The sequence below is a fragment of the Hyalella azteca genome, unplaced genomic scaffold, assembly GCF_000764305.2.
Source record: "Hyalella azteca isolate HAZT.00-mixed unplaced genomic scaffold, Hazt_2.0.2 contig4574, whole genome shotgun sequence".
NCBI lineage: Eukaryota > Metazoa > Arthropoda > Malacostraca > Amphipoda > Hyalellidae > Hyalella > Hyalella azteca.
Genome location: NW_025934787.1, coordinates 144891 through 171966, shown reverse-complemented (window position 1 = coordinate 171966; position 27076 = coordinate 144891). Strand labels below are relative to the sequence as shown.

The following is a 27076-nucleotide window of genomic DNA, read 5'->3' as shown; positions in this document are numbered from 1 at the left end:
TCAACTCTACACATTTATGGTCATGAATACAACACAAGAGATTGAGACATTTACAGCCAATCATATTTTTGTTCTACGTAGATAATTCGGACAATTTAGAAGTGGCATGCGGATGCTATGAGATAAAACAGATACCGAAAAAGTCACGAACAAAATAACTAAGCTGGAAATATATGTACAATATCATATCTAGGTCCAGTGATCGCACATTTAAAGAAACGTTCTGCTCAGGACAAAGTCATTTTGTCAACGCTTTCCGTCTTTGCTTTTTGGTTCAAACGCCGATCGACTTTTTGGTTAGAAATTGTCAACGATTTACATCTTTGCTTTTTTGTTCATACGCCGATCGACTTTTTGGTTTCGAATTATCCGACAAAACTGCACAAGCATCAGAGCAGTCGCAGCCATCAGTCGTGTTGCTGTCGTTAAGCTCAGGGATGTTCTTTATAATGAGGGTATCGTAAGTGGAGTCATTATCTGACAAGTCAACATCATAGTAGAAACACTCGTCTTTCGGAACAACGGTCTCGGTGCTATTCTGTTGGCGCTTGGCAGAAGCGCTGGGGTTTTTCGTGGACTGGGTTGAGTGGTCCAGGCTAGCCTCCTCCCCAGCTTTGAAGACAATCGCATTCCTACTACTGGATTCAGACTCTAGACCGGAGTGTCGACTTGGAGAAGTTGCTATTTTTGAGGCACCAGTGGCATGTTCATTACTCAGTACGTAGGAGCCTTCGGCAGAGTTGTGGATGTGATCAAAGGCTTGGTTTTCTTGGATGACCCATTTTTTCTTTGATAAGCTCCGTGAGAAAGCAGATAGCTCGAAGCGAAGAGATTCAGTTGGTTTTGTGGAAGCTTTCGATGATAGGCAATAATTGCCCCCAGAAAGAATGTCAGAGGAGTTATCTGAATTCGGTATATTACCGAGAGATTTACTGCCGCCTTTCCTGTCTTGCCATTCTTTGCGCAAACGTGAAAGAATTGATTGAGATTCTTCGAGGTCAACCTCGGTGTGGAAAGATGACCTTAGTTTCGCTGACTTTCGTTTGAGGAGGCTGGCTCCAGAGCTGGCCCTGCGAACAAGATTAGCAGCGTTCTTGCGGTATGTTGACCGGGCATTGTTACACGTTTTACACATAGTGTTCGGAGGGTGGTTTGTTTGACATATTTCAGTGGGTGTTACGGTCAAAAAAGACTTAGGAACCGAATTACCGTTCACGTAATCAGCACTTGATTGGTTGCTAAGGTTAATCGAATTGGTTGTACGTATATTTTCAGGAACATGACTTGAACTATTTAGTTGTCTACTAATGTGGCCTGAGTCAACGATCTCATGATGACTGTGGTATGGAGGTGGACTACCTTTCGGAACCGACAAAGGAACATTTTCAAATGCTGCACCATTTGCATCATTTGAAATACGATGCAAGTACGGCGCTTCGCACAGATGAGCATCGGAAACGCCAGGCGGAAGAGAAGGAGGAGTTAGACGCACTCGTGGCACGTTAAGCTGAGGTGTCGTCAAATGGATTTGGTTTGAGTCTTGAAGAACCAAGCTATGGTGATGGCTCCTGATGTCTGTTGGACTACCAGCCATGTTGGTAGAAAATCCATGTGGATACGGTTCCGTAGTTTTCTCATTCTTTGCATAAAGTGGATGACGTTCCGACTGTATTTCGTAGCTTTCGACAGACCCGGCACCGATTTTCTTCCCTTGGTGATAGTCGTACTTGGGGGGTTCCATGTACTCCGGCACTTCAAGTTCTGGAATCGCAGGAGACTGGCCGGACCTTCGGTCTGCGCTACAGTCCCCAGGACAGAAGTTGACATAGTCATGACAGCCGATATTCACCGCCAACTCACGACGATTCAAGATATATTTCGGTTCAGTTTTCGACGTATTTTTGAAGTAAAAATTTGTCGTTTCATTAATTTCTCTACGTTCTTGATCAAGTTGAGATTCGTCGCTACATTTTAAAGACGTTACCTGTTCATGTTTCAAAGGATAGCTAAGTCGCTTCGGGTTTACGTTCTTTCCTTGAGTTGCATCGCGGAATTTATTGAACTGTTTTGTTAAATACTGAGAGTAGGTAGTTTGGTCAATAGAACTTCTACTTCGTTCATTGAGTTCAGAAGCCTTCAATTTTATTCGGCTACTAGGATATTCAGGTTCGCAGGAGTAACGAAAATGTTCATTTCTAGGTAAAGAAAGTCGACTTTGGTCTCGTTGCAGGTTCATGACGCTCTCTCTAGTTTCGGATGCCGACGTTCTCGCGATATCATAATTCCCCGAAGCATTTAAGGGATAAGAAGTTGGTACATCCCTAGAAGTCGATGGCAAATATGAAGTTTTGCTGTCAGGGGAGAACGAAGTGTAGTTGCGTCTGGCGTGCGCCTCATTTTTGGCCTGGAGATGAAAGAGAGAGAGAAAGGAAATGATAGCGTAGTGGAAGAATAGGTTTGTTTCGAGACTAGGCTGCTGAGCTATATATATATATACAACATCTATGTAGTTAACACATATGATTACAACATAGATAAGTGGGTTTAAAAGAATGAGATTCCAGTTACGAACGATCGTAATAACAGGAGCGATATTTAACATAAAGAAGCAAACGAGGTAGAATACAACGGATGAACAATTTGAACATTCAATTTTAATTGATTGAAAAAGAGAAGTTTATACAGAACTGAAAAGATGATTCATAAGAGGCATATGAAAATTTGTTAGTACAACAAAATAAAAAAAAAACAAAATAGACTATGGTTATATTTTAATTTCTGTTACTTTTGGCCGTGCGAAACTCTAAACGATTTTTCTAAATTGATTTTCGTATTTTTGATGAGCAAGCAAAATTTCAAAATAACAGGACAATAAGTATAGCACGACCATTCAATGGAAGGCTTTCAGTGACATGTTTTTGCGTCACTGATGAGTTATGTGCAGAGCATGGCTCCCACAATGACAGGTTATGTGCAGAGCATGGCTCCCACAATGACAGGTTATGTGCAGAGCATGGCTCCCACAATAACAGGTTATGTGCAGGGAATGTAATCATACTAATCAACAACAAATCAATTAGGGATTATGAACAATTATTGAGCGAACATAATAGCATGGGAAGCAAAGCGTTAGCAATAGTCGTGCTCGAACATTTCTCCTAATAATTCATAGTTATTAATAATTAGTAATTAGTGTAATTTCCAGTATAATTAATGTACATAATTTATCATCTTATTTTAGTTTTTTTTGCAATTTAAGTTTTAATATCTTCGGCGTAAAATAATCGTTCCGTAGATTAAACTAGAAGTTTTTGAACGGTAGATGGCGCTGGTGACCGAGTCACTTTCATTGGCAATATTATTCTCCATATATGGACTTGCGGTGTTTTATTTTCAGGTATTTTAAGTTAACAGAGCAAAAACATAGATGAATTGATTATACGTCTTATCTCGCATCGTATTATGTCCCTAGGATCGCTAAATGGTTTTAGTTGCTGAAATTCTTTTCGTTTATAAACGCTAATATTTTTCTCGAAGACTCACAGAGGTACGCATCGGCTAGTGTCATACAGGAATTCCAGACACATTCTACACCCAATATCTAGCATGGCTTTTCTTTATTGTTTTTACGACAGTAGAAAGTGAAAGCATAATTACTGAGGCAAAGGGATTAGAGTTTACGACAGTAGAAAGTGAAAGCTTAATTACTGAGGCGAAGAGATAAGAGAAAACGATTTTTGGACAAAGTTTCGCTCATTTCGCCGAGTATAAGATAACGTCAAGTAAGAACTTGATGCTGAAATGAACGAAAATATTTGAACAATCTCAATGTATTTAAACATATGTTATATTATGAAAAACGAAGTATATTATAAATATGTTTGTTAATTAAGAACAATACTGATTAGCAGTACGTCGTTATATTGGCGCGTTTCTTGGGATGAGAAGACAAGTAATTATCTTGTATTACTTGTACTCACTGCTGAACACAAGTAATTATTTTGTATTATTTGTGTTCACTGTAGAACACAAGTAATTATTTTGTATTATTTTACTCACTGTAGAACACGAGTAATTATTTTGTATTATTTGTACTCACTGTAGAACACAAGTAATTACTTTGTATTACTTGTACTCACTGCAGAACACTAGTAATTATTTAATTATTTTGTATTACTTGTACTCACAGCAGCAGGATCGTCGCGCTCTGCAGCGCTGCCTTCTCGTGGCCGACGCTGGTCGCCGGTGTCGGCGCCGCAAGCCTCGTCCGCGGCCAGACTGCAGCGCAAAGATTAAGAATTCATATTTTAGACAGCGGATTGTTCAGACAATGTGAGCCAATACTTGCATTGATAAACAGTAGTTGATAAAACTTTATTCATCATGAGCGGTTCATAAGGCATGAGTAACGAAATGTACAGCATTATGTATCGATATTAATTTATAGTATCGATTAAATGTATCAATATTAAATTATAGTATTATTTATTACAGATTAAAATAAAACCGAAGAAAACATCAAAAGAAAAACTTAGTAAGATTCTTTCCGAAGAAAATACCGTCAAAATTAAATTAATGTCATGTAAATTGTAAATAAGCTTGCTGACTGCAGTTCATGAAGACGATGTACTCATGAGAATTGAGTGAGGATAAACATTCATATGAGTAAACACTCATATAAAATGAATGGGACACTTTGTCCATATAGTGAAACACTTCCTTACTCAAAGCTCGAGTAGCGAACGTAGCTGCTAAGAGCGAATGTAGAACTGAAACGCCCTTTTTCTGCTCGCAATTGGGTCAAGATGACCCGGACCTATACTTTCAAAAAAAAGGTGAGAGATCGTAAGTTTATCAGCCAATCATTGACGGCCTTTCAAGCAAAATCCACCAACCATAGACAAGAAAATAGAGCGTAAGTACTTACGTTCACTTAACGACTTTTGGAAGTATAGTCCCTGGTCACAAATGGGCAAAAGTTGCATCGCTATTTGAACAAAATGTCGCTATTTTTTATTAGTACAGTCACCGTAAAGCAAGTGACCCACCTGGACGCGTGGACACGCCGCACCTCCTGCCGCCCCACGGCGGGCTCCGCGCAGCTGTCCAGCTCGTGGATGCGCAGGTCCGGCGCCGCGGGACGGCCGGCAGCGGCCGACACGTCCGCTGAGTGACGGACAGTGAAGCGATCTGTTGTATAGTCGTAAAAGATGCGTCCTGTGTTTTATATGTTACGAAAGGGTGAGATACAAGCCAATAATAATAACATCGTGTAAATTTTGATCAATGTTTCACAAATATTAACAAGCTCATCCTACTAACAGTCGCATTGATAACTTGCGTCTAGTGTCCTATAATTTTACCCGAACAATTATTCATTTGTACCGTAGTAAATTTTCCAATCACTATTTAATTTATATTAATTTAAGCAGTTAATGAAAGGCATTAAGTAAACTTTTTTGTATCGATTAAATTCGTGAATATGAGGTCCTTACCGTTAAACAGGAAGGCTCCTATCGGAAGAACGTATTGTCATGTTGAATACGTGCATAATTACAAAAAGAATGCAGGATGTAAAGCAGTCGTGTGCAGATATATTTTAAACACAGAGATAGAAGTGGTGTGTTGGACTTTTTTTAACAGAGAATTCAAGTAAAAACACCGATTTGATAACAGAGCGAAAATTTATTACACCTATAAATGTATGACGATAAATGGGTATGAGCTCTCATAATCAATTGATAGGTGAATCAAATAACCAGAATTAATTAATTAAGTGGAATAAGCTCAATCTTAACTATCTTTGACCTTTAATAGGACGACGTTTAATTTGACCTTTGACGTTTAATTTAATTTTTAAACTTGTACGAACACAAAGAGAATTTTTGTGAAAAACCTTCAACTTCAATCGAAATTGAGACACCCATCAGATTTACATACTTATGGAATGAACAAGAGCCAGGAGACCGATTTGGTGTCAAAGAGAGCGTCTTTTTTATTCGGAAATGGAGGAAACCGCTTTATAAAAATATATATTTTCCAGATAAAATAGAAACAGAGATAATAAACATATGAGGCCCAATATGAGCTCGTCCAGCTAACTTTAAAATGTACCGGAGGAGTCCAAAAATTACTAGCAGCCATTTGCGCAAATCATCAGTTTAGTGATGAAAACGAGATTAAGCAAATCTACCTCAAGCCTGCGCATATTGGTAAACGTGAGTGCGTATACACGAAGACAGTAGTGGCGGACACTACAACTTTCAAATGCCAACCGCCACTATTTACCGTTCTATTTACCTCGAGTATGGGCGTATCTGGCCATGCAAGGAATATGTAACCCTTTACACGAGGCCAATATAGCGTGATGATTTGCCGCAGTTGCCAAATGAAAGTAATACAAGCCATTACACACGTACTGGTAGTGGAAGTGATGTAAAGGTCCAAACTGAAAGTAATATCCACCATACAACTGATGCTAACACGGTAATGAAAGTAATTCGAATACTCTAGTATAGATATTGGTGTAAAGCAGTCGTGTGTGCCAATTTCACTAAACAAACATGCGTGTAGGGCATTCTCGTCCTAAAATAAAATGTACTATTTTCGTGATGTCTTTCATTTTAACTGTAGACGCAGCGAGCACTTTTCACAAGATGTAAAGGAATTATTCGCAATCAGAAACTGCATCCAATAGTTCAATTTTCCAGTAGTAATTTCATATCTATACAAATGGAATGTTCCATACAGCAGTATATAGTTGCAGTAGTTGTCACACTTCATGTGGCACAGCTTAAATTAATGACCTGATTGAATCATGAATTTTCGAAAAATCACGGAAGTAAATCGAGTGTGCTTGCCAAATTTTGGAATAGTTCTAATTTCATAATATAATTAATGACATACAGTATTGTGGGATTGTGATGAGCCTCCTATAAAGATTAGTTATAAGCTCCAAATGATATTTTATCTTTTTAATGAATAAGTAAGGAAAAGACTTGATTTTCATCAAAAACCTGGGAATATCAATCCCTATAAAGTCAAGCATTATTGCGCACATCAGAACGGAAGTATTTACTCGTATCTTACGCTCATGTCTTAATGATTGTCCAAATAATTGCCTTGGCATTCCAAAACAATGCAGACAAAATTAAATTTTGGGAAAGGGCTTCATTGCTATTTTCCTACAGTACAATTTAAACCTTACTTTGTCTAATTATCTTTTTATCAAAATTTTTGCCCTCGAGACGCCCTCGTTTCGGAGGTGAGCCAGGTTTACATTTTACAACCGGTTTTTAAAAAATATTTTGGATATCTATGAAAACAGGGATTATTATAAAACGTATCCTGATTCATTGCTTCCTTCCTTCCAGCTTTCTCATAAAGCAACCTCGTGATATTCGCAAAGTAAAAATAAATGTTGTCCATAGGACTGAAGTTTAGTTAGAATTTCAGCCCAAGCGGAACAGTCAGCGGACCTTAGCTCACGAGAGATAAAAATCATAGAAGCAAACAAGCAAAGGGTCAAACCACGATATTCACGTTAAAAATAATGTTGATTAAAACTTGTTTTTAACGAAATCAACTCAATGTTTCAACATCATTTACCTTAAGAAATATGAGCAAGCCTTTGCATCAGAGCAGCTGAGCAAGGTCAGCTCAAGAGGGCGGTGAAGGAGCATGGGCAGAGTATGACTTAATTGGGATGTAGGAGCATGCCGAGACTAGGTTACTACTACTTCGTCCGCTTTATTGACACTAAAATTCGGCTCAATATTTGCGCGCACATCAAGTTCTGTGATATGCCCTGATGTAAATTATATCTCCAATAGCATACGCATCAACGATTCTGCTGGCTGAAAATCTAAATCTTGCGACAGCTCTAAAAATCTCCGACATTTTGCCAAAAATATGTCACATTTGAACATCTCAAACAAAGAACAAGGTGCAGATGTAGAAGCTGCATGCAGAAACGGACGATGTTGGTCTCATTGGCCGTCATCTGTCTTCCCAGGATGCCGTATAACTCTTGTCATTTACAAGATTGCGATTTAATGAAGAGAAATGAGAACATTCATGCAGAATGTGTGGTTCCCTCTTGAGGAGCATAAGACAAACACGCATGCAAAATTAAAATACTAACAAGCATTCTGATGAACTGAAGTTAATGCGACACCAAAATGTTAGTGTGCATCAAATTTCTTGAGATGGCCACTAAGTTTAAATGCTTGACGAAAATAAATGAAGGTGTACAATGGTTTAAAAATACCATCGCTTGGTTTGCCACAAATTCAATTACTAGCCTTTCGTACTGAAAAAGAAAAACTAACTTGATTTCTAGTTTGCGAACTAGGAGTGTATGAGGCATTAATTCGTCAAAACGATGAACAATTGCATGTTAAAAATAAAATTCCCACAGAACTCAAGCTTTTTATCGTTCCATGCAGAAATTAAAAGTTGTTCGAAGCGATGCTAAATTCTGATCGTAAATTTGGCGGAGTTTTTCAACTCACCTCAGCAGCGCCGCTCCCTTCCTTCCATCGTCAAGTGCGTAAAAAGAAGCAAATATTTATTTTTGTCACCTCACGATTGTCATGCCCTCATGCACGTCTAACAAAATCCGAAGACCTTTTTAGCGCATTTTCTCATTTATGGAAAAAATGCACTATTGTGCTCGCCATGTCCGCCTGTCTGTCTGTCCGTCGTCTGTCCGTGACCTCAAGTTTTTGTCGACGAGAAAATGCGCTCTCTGTCACTCACTGCAGTGAGTACTGAGTTATATTTTTTTCATCTGACCACGTGGCAAGTTAGTTAGAATAGCTGCGAGTTAAAGTTCCAAACAAATTTTAATAGTAACTTGAAATAATAAAACAGAGTTAAATATTCGAGACAACGTGCACTTTAAATGCGTTTAAGCACCATGATAAAACACACACTAGAAAAGTTTTCGTTCATTTGATCATCAGTCATCTGAAGGCGCACTTCGTTTTAAGAAACGTCAAGATTTATTATCCAGCAGACTATCTCGTGATCTGATTTCCCAGCATATACACTATTCTCCAATAACTTTTCAGCTTTCCGTAATAGACAGTTGTGTAGGGAAGGCTGTTTGACGAGTTCCAAGTAATAGCGACATTAATGTTCGCGCTCGCGTTCGTAAATGAGCGTCAGAGAGAGGTTGCACAGTACAGCGTGGCATAGTAATAAAATCTTGCTTCTAGAGGCCTTGTATCATACATTTAATGAATTAGATTGAAATATATAAATGTTCTACATAAAATACAAAGTATTTATCCGTCCGCGACTCCGCTCGTAATGGATCTTCCCGTTATTTTCTATGTGTACAGACGGCTACCATGCAGTGTGGGGAGACACTAGCTCTCTGCTGCTGTTCCAGTGCATGGCGGTCAGTTATAGCGGGGTGGTAACTTCCTCAGATGACGTTTTATTATAGCAATAATTTCGTATATAATGTATTGGTGAAGAATTTCCGTTGCGATATTAATGGATAATGTAGAGAAAAGATGCTTGGTCGTACTTCAGCGAACGTTGTGCAGTTAAGAGGCTTTAGGAAGAGGGACAGAGTGCACTTAGGAGGATCGTTTAGCTCAATACTTGGCAGCAGCGAAAACCGCAATGAATTTCGGACTTTTAGACTTTGAGATAATAATTCAGCAAAGCTGGCATGCTGCAGCAGGTATCATTTTGTTCAGGAGCGAGAAAACGTTCCCAAAAAGTGACGAGTGGCTAATTTAATCTTCAAAGTTGATCATCTAAGAAATAGAATTAATGCCTGTTGTCGCTGCTTCGAACCATGTACACCATAGCTACACGATACCACTTAGCTTCCACTACCGCGTCATAATCCTTGCCCCTCCAACACCACAAAAAAAATCCGACCTAAAAAATATAATTTACTATTTCGGTCCAATTTTCTCTTCCCAGTTTTTCAATATTTTGCTATTCTCTCACTTTGAATAAATTTTTATTTCCAGGTATTATCCCGGCACTATAAGTATCCTGGAGATCCGTTCGATCAGCACCTATTTATTTGCGGTGCCAAGCTGCGAACACGCGCGCACAAATCAACAATAAACAAGAAAAGAAACGTTGCCAGATATTCATATGATTGTAGGCAACCTCAGGTCACAGTCACTTGCGGGAGAATATGAAATCGATGAATTTTTCGATCGACCCCTCAGAGTGGGAGTCGATCCAAAAATTTTGGGAAAATATGGCCTACGCCTTCCAGATGAGTAGATTGACGTAGGTTAAAATAAACCCCGTCTCTCCAATAATTAAGATGTTATATTATTAGGGTCTTCAAGTCTGATATTGTGGATACGACATTGGACAAACCTCTATATATGGCGTCTCGAGACAGCAGACAACTTCATTGTTAAATTGAGGTCCGTCGTGTGAGGTACAATCGTCGTTCTCGCTCAAAAAATTTCAATCATATTAATTACCCTTGAAAAGTTTTTAAATAGAAGAAACAGAATGTGATTTAATTTTGTGCAATTAACGCATTTAAGATTATTACTCACTTGGTGATAAATGAACCGGTGATACAGTCCGTGATAGCCACAAATATTGTCGGCCAGGTATTGTTGATACGCTGGTGATGCGCCCTCCCATGCAGCCAGCAAACTAATGTATCACCGGTTCATTTATCACCGAATGAGTAACATTTCTAAATGAGTTTACTGCACAAAATTAAATCGAATCCTGCTTCTTATATCCAAAACTATTCTAGCGGGAGAATTATTATGATTGAAATTTTTTGCGCGAGAGAGACTATTGTTCCTCGCCCAATGGACGTCACATTGGCAATGAAGTTGTCTGCTGTCTCGAGACGCCATATATAGAGGTTTGTCCAATGTCGTATCCACAATACCGGACTATATAAAGTCTGGTCTCAAAATTCGTCTTCATCATCGATTTTCTTTGAAATTTCGATTGAACTAAAAATCTTTAACAACATGGCTGGTCTCCGAAGGCTCATGGAATGCTCTTCCGTGTCGGTCTAAGACATGTCGGACTGGCGAGGCTCTGGTGACCCCAGTAGCTGGGATCTGTTCTCAGTGATGGTCCGGGGTGAGTCACCAGAGCTGAGCCGAAGCGAGGCGCCGCCCCCCAAAAGGGGGAAGAGATTCACCGCATTCTTGCGGCGACTCTTTTGTGGCTGTTGCAGGCCACGCGGCGAGAGCGACGGTGGCCGGTGAATGGTAGCACCCAATTCTTGAGGAGTTGGGGCGCTGCCTTCACCTGGCTACTGCTTTGCTCTTGGGGGAAGGAGGTTAGGAGGGGGTCCTTCGGGACCTAAATAAATAAAACATCCTACCTATTGTGGAGGTTGGGTTTATTGTAACCTGCGTCCAATTATGCATCTGGAATGCGTAATCGCTACCACTTAGAGGTCCAGTAAGTAGCTGTGACCTAATGTTGCTCCTAATTGTAGATTCTTTGCCAGTTTACTGTGTATTTGTGTGCGTATGTTGACAACTTGGCGCAGCAAATATACAAGGGTTGATCGGACGCGTATCCACGATACTCATCGTGTCAGGATATTACCTGGAAATAAAAAATTTCTAAAAGTGGGAGAGTAGGAAACGATTTGAAAACTGGGAGATTAGAATAAATTTAACATTTTATTTTCAAATCGGATTTCAATGTGGTGTTAGAAACGAAATGGGACAGAGCGCGCTGGAGTGAATCCAACTTGTACCTATATCGAGAAGCAGCCACCACAGCTATAAATTCTGTATTTTTAATTAATGATCAAATTTAAAGATAACTGTAGCCACACACCACTTTTTTCGTCCCGTTATCTGATACCCGAAATTCTTACTGTCTATAATCAGTTTAATAATAAAAGCATATCCTCGATAGTTAGAAAAAAACCTTACGAACGGCGTTTTCTTTGTTCCGCGTACTTGTATAGAACACCCATTTGAACCTCGGAAATTTTTTCTCATCTAACACGACAGTTTACGCTCAATTAAATCTCAATTGTCCATTTGAAATGGAAAGCAAATTTTTCACCACACATCTTATTCGAAATCAAATAAAAACGTCCATACCAATATTAAGTTTAAACTTCGTTGCACGTCATTCGCCTCGATCGACGTTGTGGATGGACTCGTTTGCATGACACGAGAATCCTTCTGGGAACTCAATTCGTTTGTGTCGCGATGGAAGACATATTTAATGACGACTGAACGAAATTACATATTACATACAGAAAAAGCTTATAATATCATACCTTTGGTGGCCGCGTAGCCGGAACACATGCACAACATGATAGGAAACAGCGTAGGCAATGGGCACATGTAAAGGATCAAGCATGCAGAAATAAGAGTTGCAAGAAGAGGGCGCTTGCTTGTGGGAACAAATGATTTGCAATGCTAAGACAATTTGTAATTGTGTGTTTGTAATGAAAAGACAATTTGTAATAAATTGTTTCGTCAGAATAATTACGACTCTCCTCTCCTATTTCTTCCAAGTTCTGATGCGATCGTGAGAATTCAATTGAAAATGTTATTTTACAATGGAATATTGCAGTTTGTAAAATTCTTTTACAAACCGCAAGATAGATTAAGTCAGGCATCAATGCCAAAGATTGTACAATGTTATGAAACGAAATACGAGGAAGTGTAATTTCCTTGTTAATCAATAAAATGTCAGCAGAAAATGCACTATTTTCTTCAAGCGAGACAGATACTAGATATAAAATTAGTCAGACACGTACAAACACAAAAAAAAACTGGTTAACTAGTCAATCGAGAAGCAGTTGTACAAGCAGTCGAAGGTTAATTTAAAACAAACGAAAACGATTCTTACAAAATATATTTGGTTCAGCGAAGATCTATCGAGACATAGAAGCAAATGCTTAACAAGAAATACGCACGCAAGGCACAAAAGCTGTATAGCGGCCACACTATTGGCTTGAGCTCACACAGCGGCAACACACCAATTATCTACAAAACATTCAACAAAAGCAACATAAAAACATAGAAAACCAGTTCAAAGGACAATAAAAACCTAGCGGTACTTTGAGTAACGTGAAAAATAATCCATTAGAGCTTCTAAACGATCCACATTTGTCTTTTCATAGCGTCAAATGTACTAGAGTAGAAGCTATCAGATTGTAAGGCTGCCTCCAGTACAAATCAAACGGGTATGCGATAAATGAGACACATTACAGACACCAACTTCATGCTATGTAAGTATAATATGTCAACCGATATCGCAATAAAACATTCATGAGCGAGAAAAACATTGAAATATTTTATTTTAGTGCGGATTAATTAGCGTCACAAACTGACTTGAAGAAACAAAAACATAAATCATGTAACAATCACAACTCATAATTTGAATGCACTAGGCGGTAGAGAATAGATTTGGATAGATAACAGCAACAATACCTGTACGGTAAGTAGTTGTCATTTAAACACTACGACGATGAAGGCATTTAGACAAGACAATTTTAAGCAAGCGTACCGTCTTATAGTCCCGCAATCATTACTTGATCAATTTAGTTAGAAAATTTATCACATAATAAATTCAATTCCATCTGCTTCAGGGAGTAGATCGCATGTTCACTGACTACTCGTATTTCACGGCCGACTAAGCGGCTGAATTACTTAATAAATTGAATAATATTTTTTGAAAATTCATTTCAACACAGTACATTTGGCTCGGCTTCATCCATCATTTGGAACGACATGTCAACAACTGCAGTCAAGTCACTAGTGCCGTCTCGCCGACGATGTGCGAGACACCAACCCACATAGAGGGACTTTACAGGCCAGATACAGCCAACACATACCACATCACTGAAGAACATCGCATCACTGCCAAATAAATTAAAAAAAAACACTAAAACAATCATTAAAAAGGATGGAAGCATAGAAATCTTTACTGGTGGATTATGGAGCCCACCCTCGACACCAGCTCCAAGATCCAGTTCTATTGGTGGATTTCCCGCAAAAATCAAGTCATGACTAGCCTGATTCCTCAATATATTTTCAATTAAATTCAGGTACTAAATATATAAATAGGTATTTTTCATAAATTCTTCTCGCTTGTTCATCATATTCTTTGGGAAAGGGTAAAAATTAATCGAATATTTAGCCTATCACAAGCAGCAGAGAGCGAGAGACGAGTAAAGACTCGTCTTGTGAGATGCATTTAAATTGCTATTGATCACGAATTTCATGAGTTCCAACAATTTGTTCTCATTAGGATATTGTAATGAATCATTCGTTCAAATATTTAGATAATATAATCATAGAAAAATAGAATTAATTATCCTAGGTACGCATAAAGTTATGTGTGAAGCATGGCAGCAAAATACAAACAATACAGAGAGTGTCGTATAGTTCATCACGTCGACACCACACATAACAAATGAAGTCGTCGTAGATGTTACGTTGAGCTGGACAACGACTTAGAACAAATGTATTAGACGTAATCAAACATTCATCAAGCAATGCATACAAGCCATGCTAATAAGACAGTCCGGACGCTGAGTACGGACATGGAGCGTAGCCAGGCATTCAAGTATTAAGTGGAATTACCCAGTTAATCATCGCATGAAATAATAACAATAATAGGTAACACTAACCAAAGAAATGTCGATAATCAGGGCTCTCCCGGGACAGTGATTGATAGTGTAGATTATTATGACTTCCACGGATGTTATCATATTTTTCTAGATCGCACCACCCGTTCCGGGCATGAGAACAAATGTGCTGTTCATCACAGATCTAACTTTGAGATTTGGTTAACGAAAGCACACTTTACATCGCAACGGTTAAGCCAGTCGATTGTGACCAGTGGCCATACTTTCAAAAAAAGTTAAGAGATCGTAAGTTCATCTGCCAATCATTGACGGCCTTTCAAGCAAAATCCACCAATCATAGACAAGAAAATAGAGCGTAAGTACTTACGTTCACTTAGCGAGTTTTGAAAGTATGGTCCCAGTAGAAGATCTCACCGTGCGTTAGAAAAGCCTTCTAGAGTATAAAGCACAGGTAGTTCTAGAGAATAAAGTACAGCTCTAGAAAATAAAGCACAGCTTTAGAAAATAGAGCACAGCTCTAGAAAATAGAGCACAGCTCTAGAGAAGGATCTCACCAAGCTCTTCATCACGACGTGGAGTGACGTTGAGCCGTTCACTCAGCTGATTCTGAGCAAACCGTTGCTGCCCACTGCACATGTTGAAAAAAAGTTTACTTCTTTATTAATTTTTATAGTTAGATCCACACACGAGCTTTATTTTGCGGCAACGAGTACATAAAACAGTTTTTCATAAATTTCACTATTCCTAATTGGAATAATTCCCTGCCCATTGTGGATCACAATTTGGTCAGAGGTGCAATGCTAGTTATCATCGTAGGTAACGCTCAACGTAACGCAGCCCGCCATAACACAGTCGCTACACTCACGAGACCGTTCGTAACGCACCCCACAGCAGCCGGCCGTAACACAGTCGCTACACTCACGCAACCGTTCGTAACGCACCCCACAGCAGCCGGCCATAACACAGTCGCTACACTCACGAGACCGTTCGTAACGCACCCAGCAGCCCGCCATAACACAGTCGCTACACTCACGCAACCGTTCGTAACGCACCTGCTAGACTGTAGCTGTGCCTCAGCACGCGTTCGATCAGTAGATTCCTGAAGTCTCGGGTCGTTAAAATTTGTATCCTGGAATAAAAAGTAAACTTAAGTTTCATGATAAGCAGGTTTAACCTCCTGTAACTCTACAACATGTTGAATCTTTGGCAGTTTGTTACTTGTTACTGTTAATATTAATGACCGCTAAAATCGAGAAACAATTTGTAAGCAAATCAGGAGTCCTAATTTGGTCAATATGAGAGCAAAAATTATTCCGATGGAGGCTAAGCTGTGTTGTTTCGATGCAACGTTCCTACCACGTGTTCCGACACAAGTCTCAGTCAGACGCTTGGGCTAGGCAGCAGGTCTCTGTATGACACGGCTGCCTAGTAATGCCTTACTCTTGTTAGGTTCAGAAACAGAATGGTTAGCACAAATATCACGCTGGATAGCCGTAAATATCACGCTGTATAGCCGTAAATATCACGCTGTATGGCCGTAAATATCACGCCGTACAGCCGTAAATATCACGCCGTAGGCCGTATAGCCGTAAATATCACGCCGTACATCCGTAAATATCACGCTGTATAACCGTTAATATCACGCTGTTTAACCGTTAATATCACGCTGTATAGCCGTAAATATTACGCCGTATAGGCATAAATATCACGCTGTACAGTCGTAAGTTACCCGCTGCAAGTAGAGCTGCAGCTGCTGCTGTCGTTCTAGTCGGGCATCGTTGAGCTGCAGCCGTCGGTCTGCAGCAACCTGCAGCTGCAGCTCCGTCACGCTGTCCTGCTTTAACCGCACCTGCAATGTCAAATAATGTTTCTGATGCGCTGAGTAACGCGTTAGGAGATCTGTTCGTTTTGTGGATGTCAAGTAACAGGTGTGGCGACCTATCCGGCATAAAGCTCCATACATTTACTTACAAATCTTACAAAATAAAATATATATTTATCCTAGGACCGCTTTTTGCCCCACTAAATAGGTCCTGTTTTGTCAAGTAATAAGACTGAGAAAGAGAATAACATATGAATGAAATGCAAGTCAAATTATCGGCAATTATGATATTTCTAGAGGCGCTAATGGGACACAATGCAGACCTCCTCCTCGAGCTTGATGACGTTGAGCCTGGCGCTGCTGAGGGCCGAGTCGAGCACCTCGATGTGGGAGCGCTGCTCATGGAGCGTCTTCCTCTGCGCCGTCACCTCCATGTGTAGCCGCTCTTTGGCAGCCAGCAGCTCCTTGTTCTGGGCCACCAGCTGCGCCACGACCACGTCCTGACGGTTCAGCTCGCGACGAAAACATTCGTCTTTCTCACGCCCCTGACGTAAGATCTCACTGTTGTCACAGTTCTGAGGAACAGATTTCTCGTGGTCATGAGAGGCGGACGAGTTACTAACTCTGGATTGTTCACTAAAGTTGGCCGCACGTAAGGCGTCTAGTTCCTCTTTAAGGTCAATGTTGGCCCGAGTTAGCGACTGCACTTGGCTCTGTAGTTTGGTGCGTGCTAGTTTCTCGAGCTGCTCTCGTCTTGTACAGCTTTGTACGAGTGCCTCATGAGCCTCCTGCATTTTTATTATCTCTGCCTCAAACTTTTGCAGTTTGTTGACCTTACGTATCATCACTTCGAGCTCAAGTCTAAGCGCCGTGTTCTCGTGGTATAACAAATCGACTACAGTAGGCAGCTCGCTGGGCTCTAGACGCTCGCTCAGTTGCAGCTCCCGAGTCTCGGTGACGCGGGTGAGGTCAGGCTGGGAGCGCGAGAACGCAGCTTCTGAAGGAGGGGCGCTCATTTCCCGCTGCAGTTTCTTGTCGTCGGGGCATGGAATATCGCGCGATCTTCGGGTCAGGTCAGGGCCCAAGGAGAGGTCACGTCTCGAGTCGCGTTGTGCCGGGACGTTTCTTCTGTCCCGCGAGGCGTGCCCGCGTCCCAAAGAAATGTCGCGCAGGGCCTCCCTCGCCAGAAGGACCTCCTGAGCAGGGTTGTAGCTGGGATACGCAGGGGGCGGGATCCTCAGTAAATCATCAGCAGCACCCCGATGCTGACTGCTCGAGCGATTCAGGCTAAACTGCGTCGATGTTGAGGCACTGGAATACCTGTCAACAGGGACATTACATCGCTACAGTTCATTTAGACACATAACATTATTAAATTCAAACAAATTTCGTTCTACAATAGTTAAAATATATAGCCTATTACTAGCAATTTTCGCCAGAAATACAAATTTCAGTTGTGATTCTTGAAGAGAACACAACCGAAGAACCCAGGCTTCAACTGGACACCAGTTAGGAAGGTATGTACGGCCACCAAAGCGCGTCATCGCACGTCAGAGCCACAACGCAATATAGATAGTGGAGCTTCTTCCTTAACATTTTGACATATTTCCATCTTATAAGCTTTTCTCATTTGACAATTGTGACGACCTAGCAACAAGGGGCAACATGAGTTCAGGCGCACTACATAACAAAGTCGGCAGCAGGTTAGTATTCCGGATCTCAGTGACCATCACGGAGTGAGATGAAACTGTTAGTCGCTGCAATGAGTTACTGGGCAACAATAGCACCTTTTAAATTTAATGGAGTGATGGAGCATTCCTAATACTGCCTGGATATAATCAACTAATTAATTAGACGATACAAAACTAAACCATAAAATTCACAACCATAACAGACTTCCAAACGAAGCCACTAATAAATACTGTCGTTAGAAATTATTTTTTGAAGATCCTGAATATCTTCCATTTGATGATTTCCTCAATGCTTTTAATACAAAATTTTAGCTAGCAACGAGAGCCCTATAGGATGAGAAATAATTTATTACCAAGAATACACGAGGAATTGCAATGAATAATTTTAAATTTCATCATAATAGTACACACAGAAACCTAATTTCTGAAGCAAAGTCTTACCAAAGAGGAAGCGTGTAAGAATATAGTTTAATATAGAACATAAAGGTACGCATCCAACTTATATTTAAGAACATACAGTATATTCTTATTGTATTAAAGTGCAGGTACCCGCTGGTGGGGGTGACGTTCTCATGGACGCTGCCGCTGCTGGAGGAGTTACTCGCGAGCTTGGCTCGACACAGCGAACTGATGGCAGCATCGTCGTGCCGGCGTCTGTCGACGTGACGACCATCAATGTCGGAGTTGAGGAGATGTTTGAGCACCTCCGATTGGTCCAAGTCTGAATATGTGATGCTAGGGGAGTTGTTGGACTGGGCGAGGTAACCGTAGACTTTGTTTCTAGTGGCCAGGTCAGAGGAGAGTGAATGGTTGAGAGGAACTGCGCAGTCTAGTGACTGGTTGGCACTAATGGAAGTCGAGAATGATGTTAATGGGTTATAGTAAGAGCTGGGAGGTAAATGCATGGAATTCTCAGGAAGCAATGAGGAAGAGTTAATCGATGGGTAAGAAGAGTTAGAATTTAGATAAGGCAACGTGGAAGCCGAGTAAGAAGACTTTGAAAAATTTACTATTGAATGGTCTAATGGATGTGCTACGCCTCTGAGCAGCTCAGGAGATCTGTTCGTGGCATTGGCTGATTGGCTCGTGGTGTTGGCTGATTGGCTTGTGGCGTTGGCTGGCCTCGCTAATGAGCTGGAAGACGAAGAGGTTGGTGCCGTTCTCTGCGGGTCCATGAGGGCTGCACTTGCATTTCTGCCCACATGCAAATACTTTACAGCCATCTCCACATCGTTGATAGAGCACAAGGGTGTTATAAGATGAAGGTAAGAAGATAAAAAGAAGTGGGACCCATTACAACTGCCGTAAATACAGTTCCAATGCATTCTCAAGACGACATGCTTTGGGTTTAAACTCCAAATCAAACTTATATGACACTTTGGGTTTAAAGGGTTTTGAATTGTTTTCAAAAATATATATATCTACTTGCCATTCATCAATTACGGTTGCAGGTTTGCAAGACTCAACTGTTGAAAAATTGTTCATAAATAATGAGGAATGACACATGAAATGGGCTCTCAAATTTTCAGATTTGTCAAAAATACTGAAGAAGGATTTTGTGACGGAGAATAAAAAGCTTGTATTGCAAATCCCTTTTGTGCTGTGCTAATATTTTATGGATAAACTATCAAACAGAATGCGTTCTTTATTGTTCAGATTCACGAAAAAATGAGCTTAGTCATAAAGAGCTTAGGGTGTTAAGTGATGTAGGTAAAGGAGTGTGTGGAGGGATGCAGGTGAAGCAGTGTGTAGAGGGATGCAGGTGAATGAGTGTGTAGAGGGATGCAGGTGAGAGCAAGTGTGTAGAGTGATGTAGGTGAAGACCACCCACCTGGAGTGCACCATGGAACCTGTCCATTTCTGGGACCAGGGTGAGTCAGGACTCGAAGAGCCGTGTATGACCAGCGTGTTGTTGCTGCTGCTGCCGCTGCTGCAAAACAAACAAAACCTGTTTCAAATTTGAGCTACGTTTTGTGGGGGGCTGCTGAGTATAAATCTGAAATTTGCATAAAGTGGCAAAAAATAATTTGAAAATGGATAGACATACATGGAATGACCTGCCAATACTAAGTTTGTTAGAAGCAATCAACAATCTTCCAAAGAAGGTACCATCTTGGAGACAGGATTGATAAATATGAACAAACAATAATAAACAAAACCTGAAAAGTACCAGTAGTAACCTAATAAGAGCATGGCGTTGTAAGACATTTTAACTATGATAAACGACATTTTACCTAAATCTAGGAGATTAAATGATAGAGAAGAAACGGAATACGAATTTTAATGTGTGCTACTACAGTGATATGCATGCTGTGGACAAACATCTAGTGCACAAATATGTCTGAATGATCATTGTAGTGTCATACTCAGAATAGATCATCAAGTGTTACAGCAGACAACCTCTAGAAGAGAACTAAGAACTGGTCCCAGTCCGGGCAGAAGTCGTGTGAACAATTAAGCTTAGGCAAATTATGTCCCATTGACAAAAATTTCCCAGTCCAAATACAAATTGTGCCCCAGTCCCAGTGTCATATATGTCCCGGTCCCAGCAACAAAAATGTCCCAGTACCAGTGACAAATGTTTCAGGGCTCCAGATGCACAATGCAAAATGGATAACTAATAACTAAAGGAGCTGTTAATATTAGTCCTTCACCTGCACACAAAAAAAAAGAGACCTTTGAAATACTAGGCACATTCTCACTCATTCTTGTTGAGAGGCCCCGGGCTACCAGTCCTGCTGATGGAGGAGCTGTCACTGAGCACAGGCACACTTGAAGATGACGTGCTCGGAACTTTCTCCTGAACAGGCAGGTGCTCACCACCTTTTTCTGCACATGAGAAAGATATTAGTCATGAAGATTGGAAAGTATGAAGATTGGAAGCTTCATACTTTCTTAAAGATCTTGAAGTTTTATTGAATTGAATATAGTTTTGTTTATTAAATAGAAGAGCTTGCAGTTTGCAATCTACTGTGAAGAGTATATTGAGGGCATAGCCACATTTCAAAAGAGACGAGTGTTTATTAACCCATTTTCAATTTCAATATTAATAATACAAGAGCTGAGAAGAGGCCAAAATGTTCTTTGGGGCACCAGAAGAACCTTCAGTGCTCTGGTCACCTTACGCTTAAGGGGCACTACTGAAAAGGATATGGTCTCCTCCAAGATCTCCTAAAACATTTGTAGTCGCAGTTTCAGGATGGGAATTGTGGGAGAAGTTCCAGTAAGTAACAGTCAATATTCTGTGCACATTAAAAATATTTGTTGAAGATAGGGACACTTTGATAATTTGAATATAAAACACAGCCATAAGAGAGGAGTGACAAACCAGTTTCCAGTAAATTGTTTGTACTGCAGGGCTGTGACCAGGCCAGAGGTGGTATTTTGGGTGATGTGGCCCCACTGATGCAAGATTCTTCACCTTGAGGATCTTGCCTGACTACTCTCGCTTCATGATTTGGTACCTCCATCTCTCCTGCAATTGATTTAGGTTAATAAGAATTGTAGTTTGCAATCATGAATTCATAAGCATCAAATATACCTAGTGTACAAAAAAGTGATGCATACCACTACATTTTAAATATTACATTAATAGGTATACTTCTTCAAGGAAAACTGCCCCAACATATTTTATAACAGAATTTAATCAAGGCAAATTCCTTTTTTCTCAAATTGTAAAACTGAATCAGCTTGAAATTAATATACACAATTACAAGATTATACCTTGTGAAATTGTAAAATCAATCAGAGAATGCATATAATTATTCTTTGCTGTGGCTTGCATAATGTTGAGCTATTTCTCTCTATTGAAATAAAAAAATTTCAACAATTCATCTACAATGACAATATTGAATGGGAATCTCTATTTTAGAAACCAATATCTTTGTTTTATCACTATTCTCTACAATCTTCACAGAAATAAGTCAACAAACCCAGACCAAAATTTAAATGATTTGCATTGAGCTTTGAGCACTAATCTGAAAAGAAAAGATTTTAATAGACTCAAAGTCAGATTAAAATAATATAAATATATGTGCCAACTATTCAACCATCAAGAGCCTACTTCCCATCTTTTCATAAGCACACAGCTGATTCACAACAATCTGGATTGGCCAATGGGCATCATAGGGTAGTATGTTTTAATTTTATATAGATATATATAGGTACACATATATATATTTCTTATCTAGCCCAGCAGGAAAATTGGGCAGAAACCACCAACAAAAATGCTGTAAATTGGACAACACCTGAGAATCTGGATATCTGACCAGTGACCAATTTCACACATTTCAATGTCCCTTTCATAATTCATTCAGCAAAAAATAAGTAAAATAGTCTAATTTTACCTGTGGTTTTTAAAAATTGCTTGCAAAACAATAGTTTTCACATAAAATTATAGGAAATATTTGCCTGATAAAGCAGATATTTCAAATGGGCTATGAAAGTGGCAGGCTGGCCACTGTGCAGAAGGCGGAGGAATATCGCAAGATCTTTGGCTACATATCAGCAGCAAAATTTATGCCTTCAGAAGATCTTTCCAACACATTCTGAATGAAATTATTGCAGTCTAGATATTTGCCAGTCTTCAGCCAACTATTTAGAAAATAGTTGAAAATCTGAAAGACCACAACTGCACAAGCGGCGCATGCAGTAAATACTGAATAGTAACATGAACAATAATAATTCTGGAACTAAGCAACGGTTGCTAGGACTAGGATGTCAAGTTCACGATAGCTTTGTGGTCATAGCCTCAGCTGCATCACTGGATTCTGGTCACAGCCTCACAGGATTTTGCATATAAAAAATAGGTCACAGTCACATTATTAGGGCTGCTAGATTCCAGTAATAATCATGAAAATTCTGTACTAGCGGTAACTAGCCTTTAGGCTTCAGCCAGTGCCCAGCGAGCCATGAGAGAATGACTTTGCTTTGCATTTTCTTCCTTGCAATCTCTCTAATTAGACTCTATGAATTATGCAAGCATGGAAAACTTCTACAATTAGGGCCGCAACTGGAGCTATCCCACCATTTCTGGAACCATGCGAATTTGCAATTTCCGCCAGGTGCCAGATGAATTAACTCCTATCTAATTTTTAACAAAAGTGCAGGATCAAGCCACAAGATTCCAAATGTATTGAAAATTTGTCGTCCAGTTAGAGCCGCCAGATTTCTGAAACAAGCAGGAAAATTCCAATCCTGAATCCATGGTCAGGAAGTTGTGCCAGGAGCGCGGGAATTTATATTGTCATTTTAATGACCTGCGCGGTGCGCCGTACTATGTTGGTAAAAAAATGCGCCGTGCACCATACTTTTAGAAAGCTAAAATAGTTTAAATATTGACACGCGGCAAGGCAAATTACATAATCTCACTGACCGTACACACAAACGTGTAGGCTATCCGCAATTCCGCATTGTGTTGTGGTTGGATATGAGTTGCCTAGATTGCTAATGCATCAACTCAGGACTCAGGTTCTAAGAGTCAGCACAGTAATGAATATTCATTCATAGATCACAATTCAATCGGACATGAATTACAGAACTAAAGAAGGCAACATGGCTTTAGATGTGCCATCGGTGCCTTCTAATGAATGACTGGACTGGTTGTGGCAAGTAGGGTATGAACCTGTACGTCAACAGTACGATCCTGCATGTCAATGTTGGGACTACATTACCGACATCCTCCCGGCTGGCAAAATCGACACGATCACGATCAATACCTAATAACAATGCGCGTAAATGGACTATACAAATTAGGTCAATATGGCATAATTACAGAGCGTAATTATGCTACGTGATACAAAATATGAATATATATATTTGCAAGATAAGTCAATGGTCTGTCGTTTATTTTTGCTTCATTTGAGCAATTATGGTTTCCAAATCTGGGTGCGTTATGTTATGTCATGCGTACTTTGAATGTGCAAAAATTATAACTATCATGTGAAAATTGTTACATAGGTTATCACAGCACGAATCGCAATAGAGTATCAAGATTGCAGTTCTGCCACCACCCTTCATTGAATTATACCGCCTTTTTCTAAAATTCAATAATCTCTCTTCCAGCAAATTTTGCGAAATTCATTAGCTGCATAAAATACTCTCTGCTGTGGTATTCGAGTTTCGGTTGACAAGACATCCATTTGCTTGTTTGACACTAATTTTGTAAAGGTTGCTTCAGATAAATTAATCATTGCCATTCCCATGTTCCACCCTCAATTTAATGTAGCTAACAATATTGAATGGCATTCATACAAATCTGTATCTATTAGACTTTTACATTTTAAGATCTGATGGAAGCGGCAAGCGTCCCTAATAATATGAGGATGTATATAAAAACATTAATGATCTGATCTAGGAGCGGGCTTCACAAAAAAAAAAAAACATTTAAACATGGCTATAATTGAATAAAGATCATTACTTGTAGTATAATAAACATGAAGTTTCCTTATTGAAAAGTTATATTCCGTTAGTCATCAAGGTTTATATCAACTACGCGAGTCGAACTAACAATAATAAAATGTAAGAAATGTCCGGGACTCCAGGTTACTTCTGACTCTTCTGCTTGTTGGATACAGAACATACAGTAATTGTAAACTGCGGCTATTAAACATACGAAATGTAAAAATACAGTGTTCAGTGTTGCCATATGACTTTGGAGATAATTTCTTCCAAAATAAAGTTCTAGATTTCTCATTTACCAAATTTTCGTATCAAGAAAAATCATATATTATTGAAGGATAAATAAAGGCATACTGTACTGAGTATTGCATCTGTTCCTCGAAACTGCTCTTGTGCGGCGTAGAAAATTGATGGCCGGGATTGCGCGAACTGCAGAAGTCAAGATTAAAGAACCACACCACTAATCATTCATTCACTATTAAGTGCTAATTGCATAAAAAACACAGGCACCGGAAGAAATCTATCTTAATTATAAATTTTCATTTTTATTGCAATAATGAAGGTTAATTATAGAGGCGAACAACAAACATTAATAAAAATGAGAATAGCTTCAGAGGGACACATCACACTCGAATTCGAAGATCGTTCAGCGTTACTTGAAATCTACAGACAATGTTGCCATTCCATTCTGATGAAAACTGTGACCTGTGTCTAAATCAGAACTGTGTTGGACAGCTCCGCCGCCCGTGCGGCGCGCCGAGTGCTGCGCACCGTGGAATTGATGACCGTGATTTGCACGAACGCATGCGCGAAGAAAATATAAAGAACTAAAAATGCGTGGGAAATTTCACCGTTTATAAACATCTTTCTGAATGTGGTCCTGAATTTTATTATGCATTGCCAGAGTTGAAAATTAGGCAATAAATAGGCAGAAGCCCCCATTTACCAATTACCTATGAGCATAAATGCATAATGACAATATGACATAGCAGAGTTTTTTAGACTCTCCCTCACGCAGTCGCCATGGTCAGGAAGGTGCAGCGTGTACGCCGGAGGTTCGTTTTTGGATGTACGCCAGTACGCCAGGAAAGAAAGTTGCCAATATGCTTGCTAAAAACGGAAGTGTAACCCTCGCCAATGCTGCATGATCGACACAGGCACACGTACTTTACGATTGATGCCTGGCGATCATCACAAACACACGTGCTTTACGATCTATATAGCCGATGCCCAATGATCAATACTGAATTGCGCGCTCTTTACGATCAAAGAGGAAGATGCCTAATGATCAACACAAGCGCGCACGATTTACGATCGGTTTAGCCGATGCCCAATGATCAATGCTGATGCACGCTCTTTGCGATCAAAGTGGAAGATGCCTAATGATCAACACAAGCGCGCGCGATTTACGATCGGTTTAGCCGATGCCCAATGATCAATGCTGATGCACGCTCTTTGCGATCAAAGTGGAAGATGCCTAATGAACGACACAAGCGCACGCGATTTACGATCAGTTTAGCCGATGCCCAATGATCAACACTGATTTGTGCTGTTTGCAATCAAAGTGGCCGATGCCTAATGATCGACACAAGCGAATAACACAAAATATGGTAACACTAACAATATGGTATTAACAACACAACACATTGCAACACAAAATATCACTGCATGCACTAGATCGTAATAGAACGCACTAGATCGCATTAGAAGGCCCTAAATCGCCTTAAAACGCATTAGTATGCACTAAAATGTTCAAAACCAGATACGTATGTCGGGACAACGACAAGCCAGATCACCCAGATGCGGATGTACGCCAAGGCAAGCCAGAATGCCAGATGCGCCTCGCAGTGAAGTAGGTATCATGGATAGGCTACCAGCATTATCATACTTAAGAAGTTAAGAAATTGGTTTAAATCTTGAGTTTTGGGGAAATTAAAAATGAACTGATTCCAAAAAAGCTCTGGTTTGCCACTAGGTATGCCTATGAGCTACTATGACATTTGAATTGCCTACTTGAAATGTCATTATTGTTGGGCAGCCCAGAGGCCAGAATTGCACAAACGGGAAATGCCAAAACGGCAAACCAATGACACAATAATTATTGTATTTTTGTTTCTACTGCCACCAGGCTTGGATTTGTACCTATTGCCAGGCTATTGGAAGGCTCAAGTTGAACTGTTGTAGGCAGAAATTTCCAAGAAGCCCCAAGCAAGTTGGAAGCAATAGGTAGGTACCCTACCATGAGTTTTTATCAATAGCTTGAATAGAAAATGGTCACTGTTCCCGTTATCCCGATTCCCGTGTCGTTCGCCCGTATGTTCCAAAACTCCAAATTTTTGAAGACGTACCTTCTTATCCTTGGACCTTGAAAGTGAGAAATGATTGGTAATCATTAATGTATATTTGCTTGAAATTTTATAATATTCCGATATGAATATCATACATTCCCCATCTTAGTGGATATTGTCCCAGAAGGTGAAGACTAGGTATTAGTATGATGTCTCAAAGGAGAGGGGAAACCAGGTGAGTGCCGGAAGCCTAGAAATGCAGTCTAGATATTAAAACACAGACAGAGCA

At 39.9% G+C, this 27076-nt stretch overlaps 1 protein-coding gene across 1 annotated transcript; it reads right to left on the bottom strand.

Annotated features, from left to right (window-relative positions):
• On the bottom strand, positions 1-27027 carry LOC108678894. Its single transcript, XM_018167389.2, has 12 exons — positions 26848-27027; positions 21429-21575; positions 20803-20929; positions 19932-20030; positions 18650-19294; positions 16733-17729; positions 16317-16436; positions 15640-15716; positions 15142-15215; positions 5049-5190; positions 4188-4278; positions 1-2404 (listed from the first exon to the last, which is right to left on the bottom strand). The coding sequence occupies exons 2-12, from the start codon at positions 21568-21570 to the stop codon at positions 308-310; spliced, it is 4611 nt and encodes a 1536-aa protein (XP_018022878.1). The 5' UTR covers positions 21571-21575; positions 26848-27027; the 3' UTR covers positions 1-307.
• Positions 27028-27076: the final 49 nt, after the last annotated feature.

Coding starts and splice junctions, on each gene's coding strand:
- LOC108678894 (XM_018167389.2), bottom strand. CDS start 21,570: ATGGAGGTACCAAATCATGAAGCGAGAGTAGTCAGGCAAGATCCTCAA. Junction 20,031..20,802: donor GGGCCTCTCAACAAGAATGA/GTGAGAATGTGC, acceptor TTTGTTTTGCAG/CAGCGGCAGCAGCAGCAACA. Junction 15,216..15,639: donor GCACAGCTACAGTCTAGCAG/GTGCGTTACGAA, acceptor CAACATGTGCAG/TGGGCAGCAACGGTTTGCTC.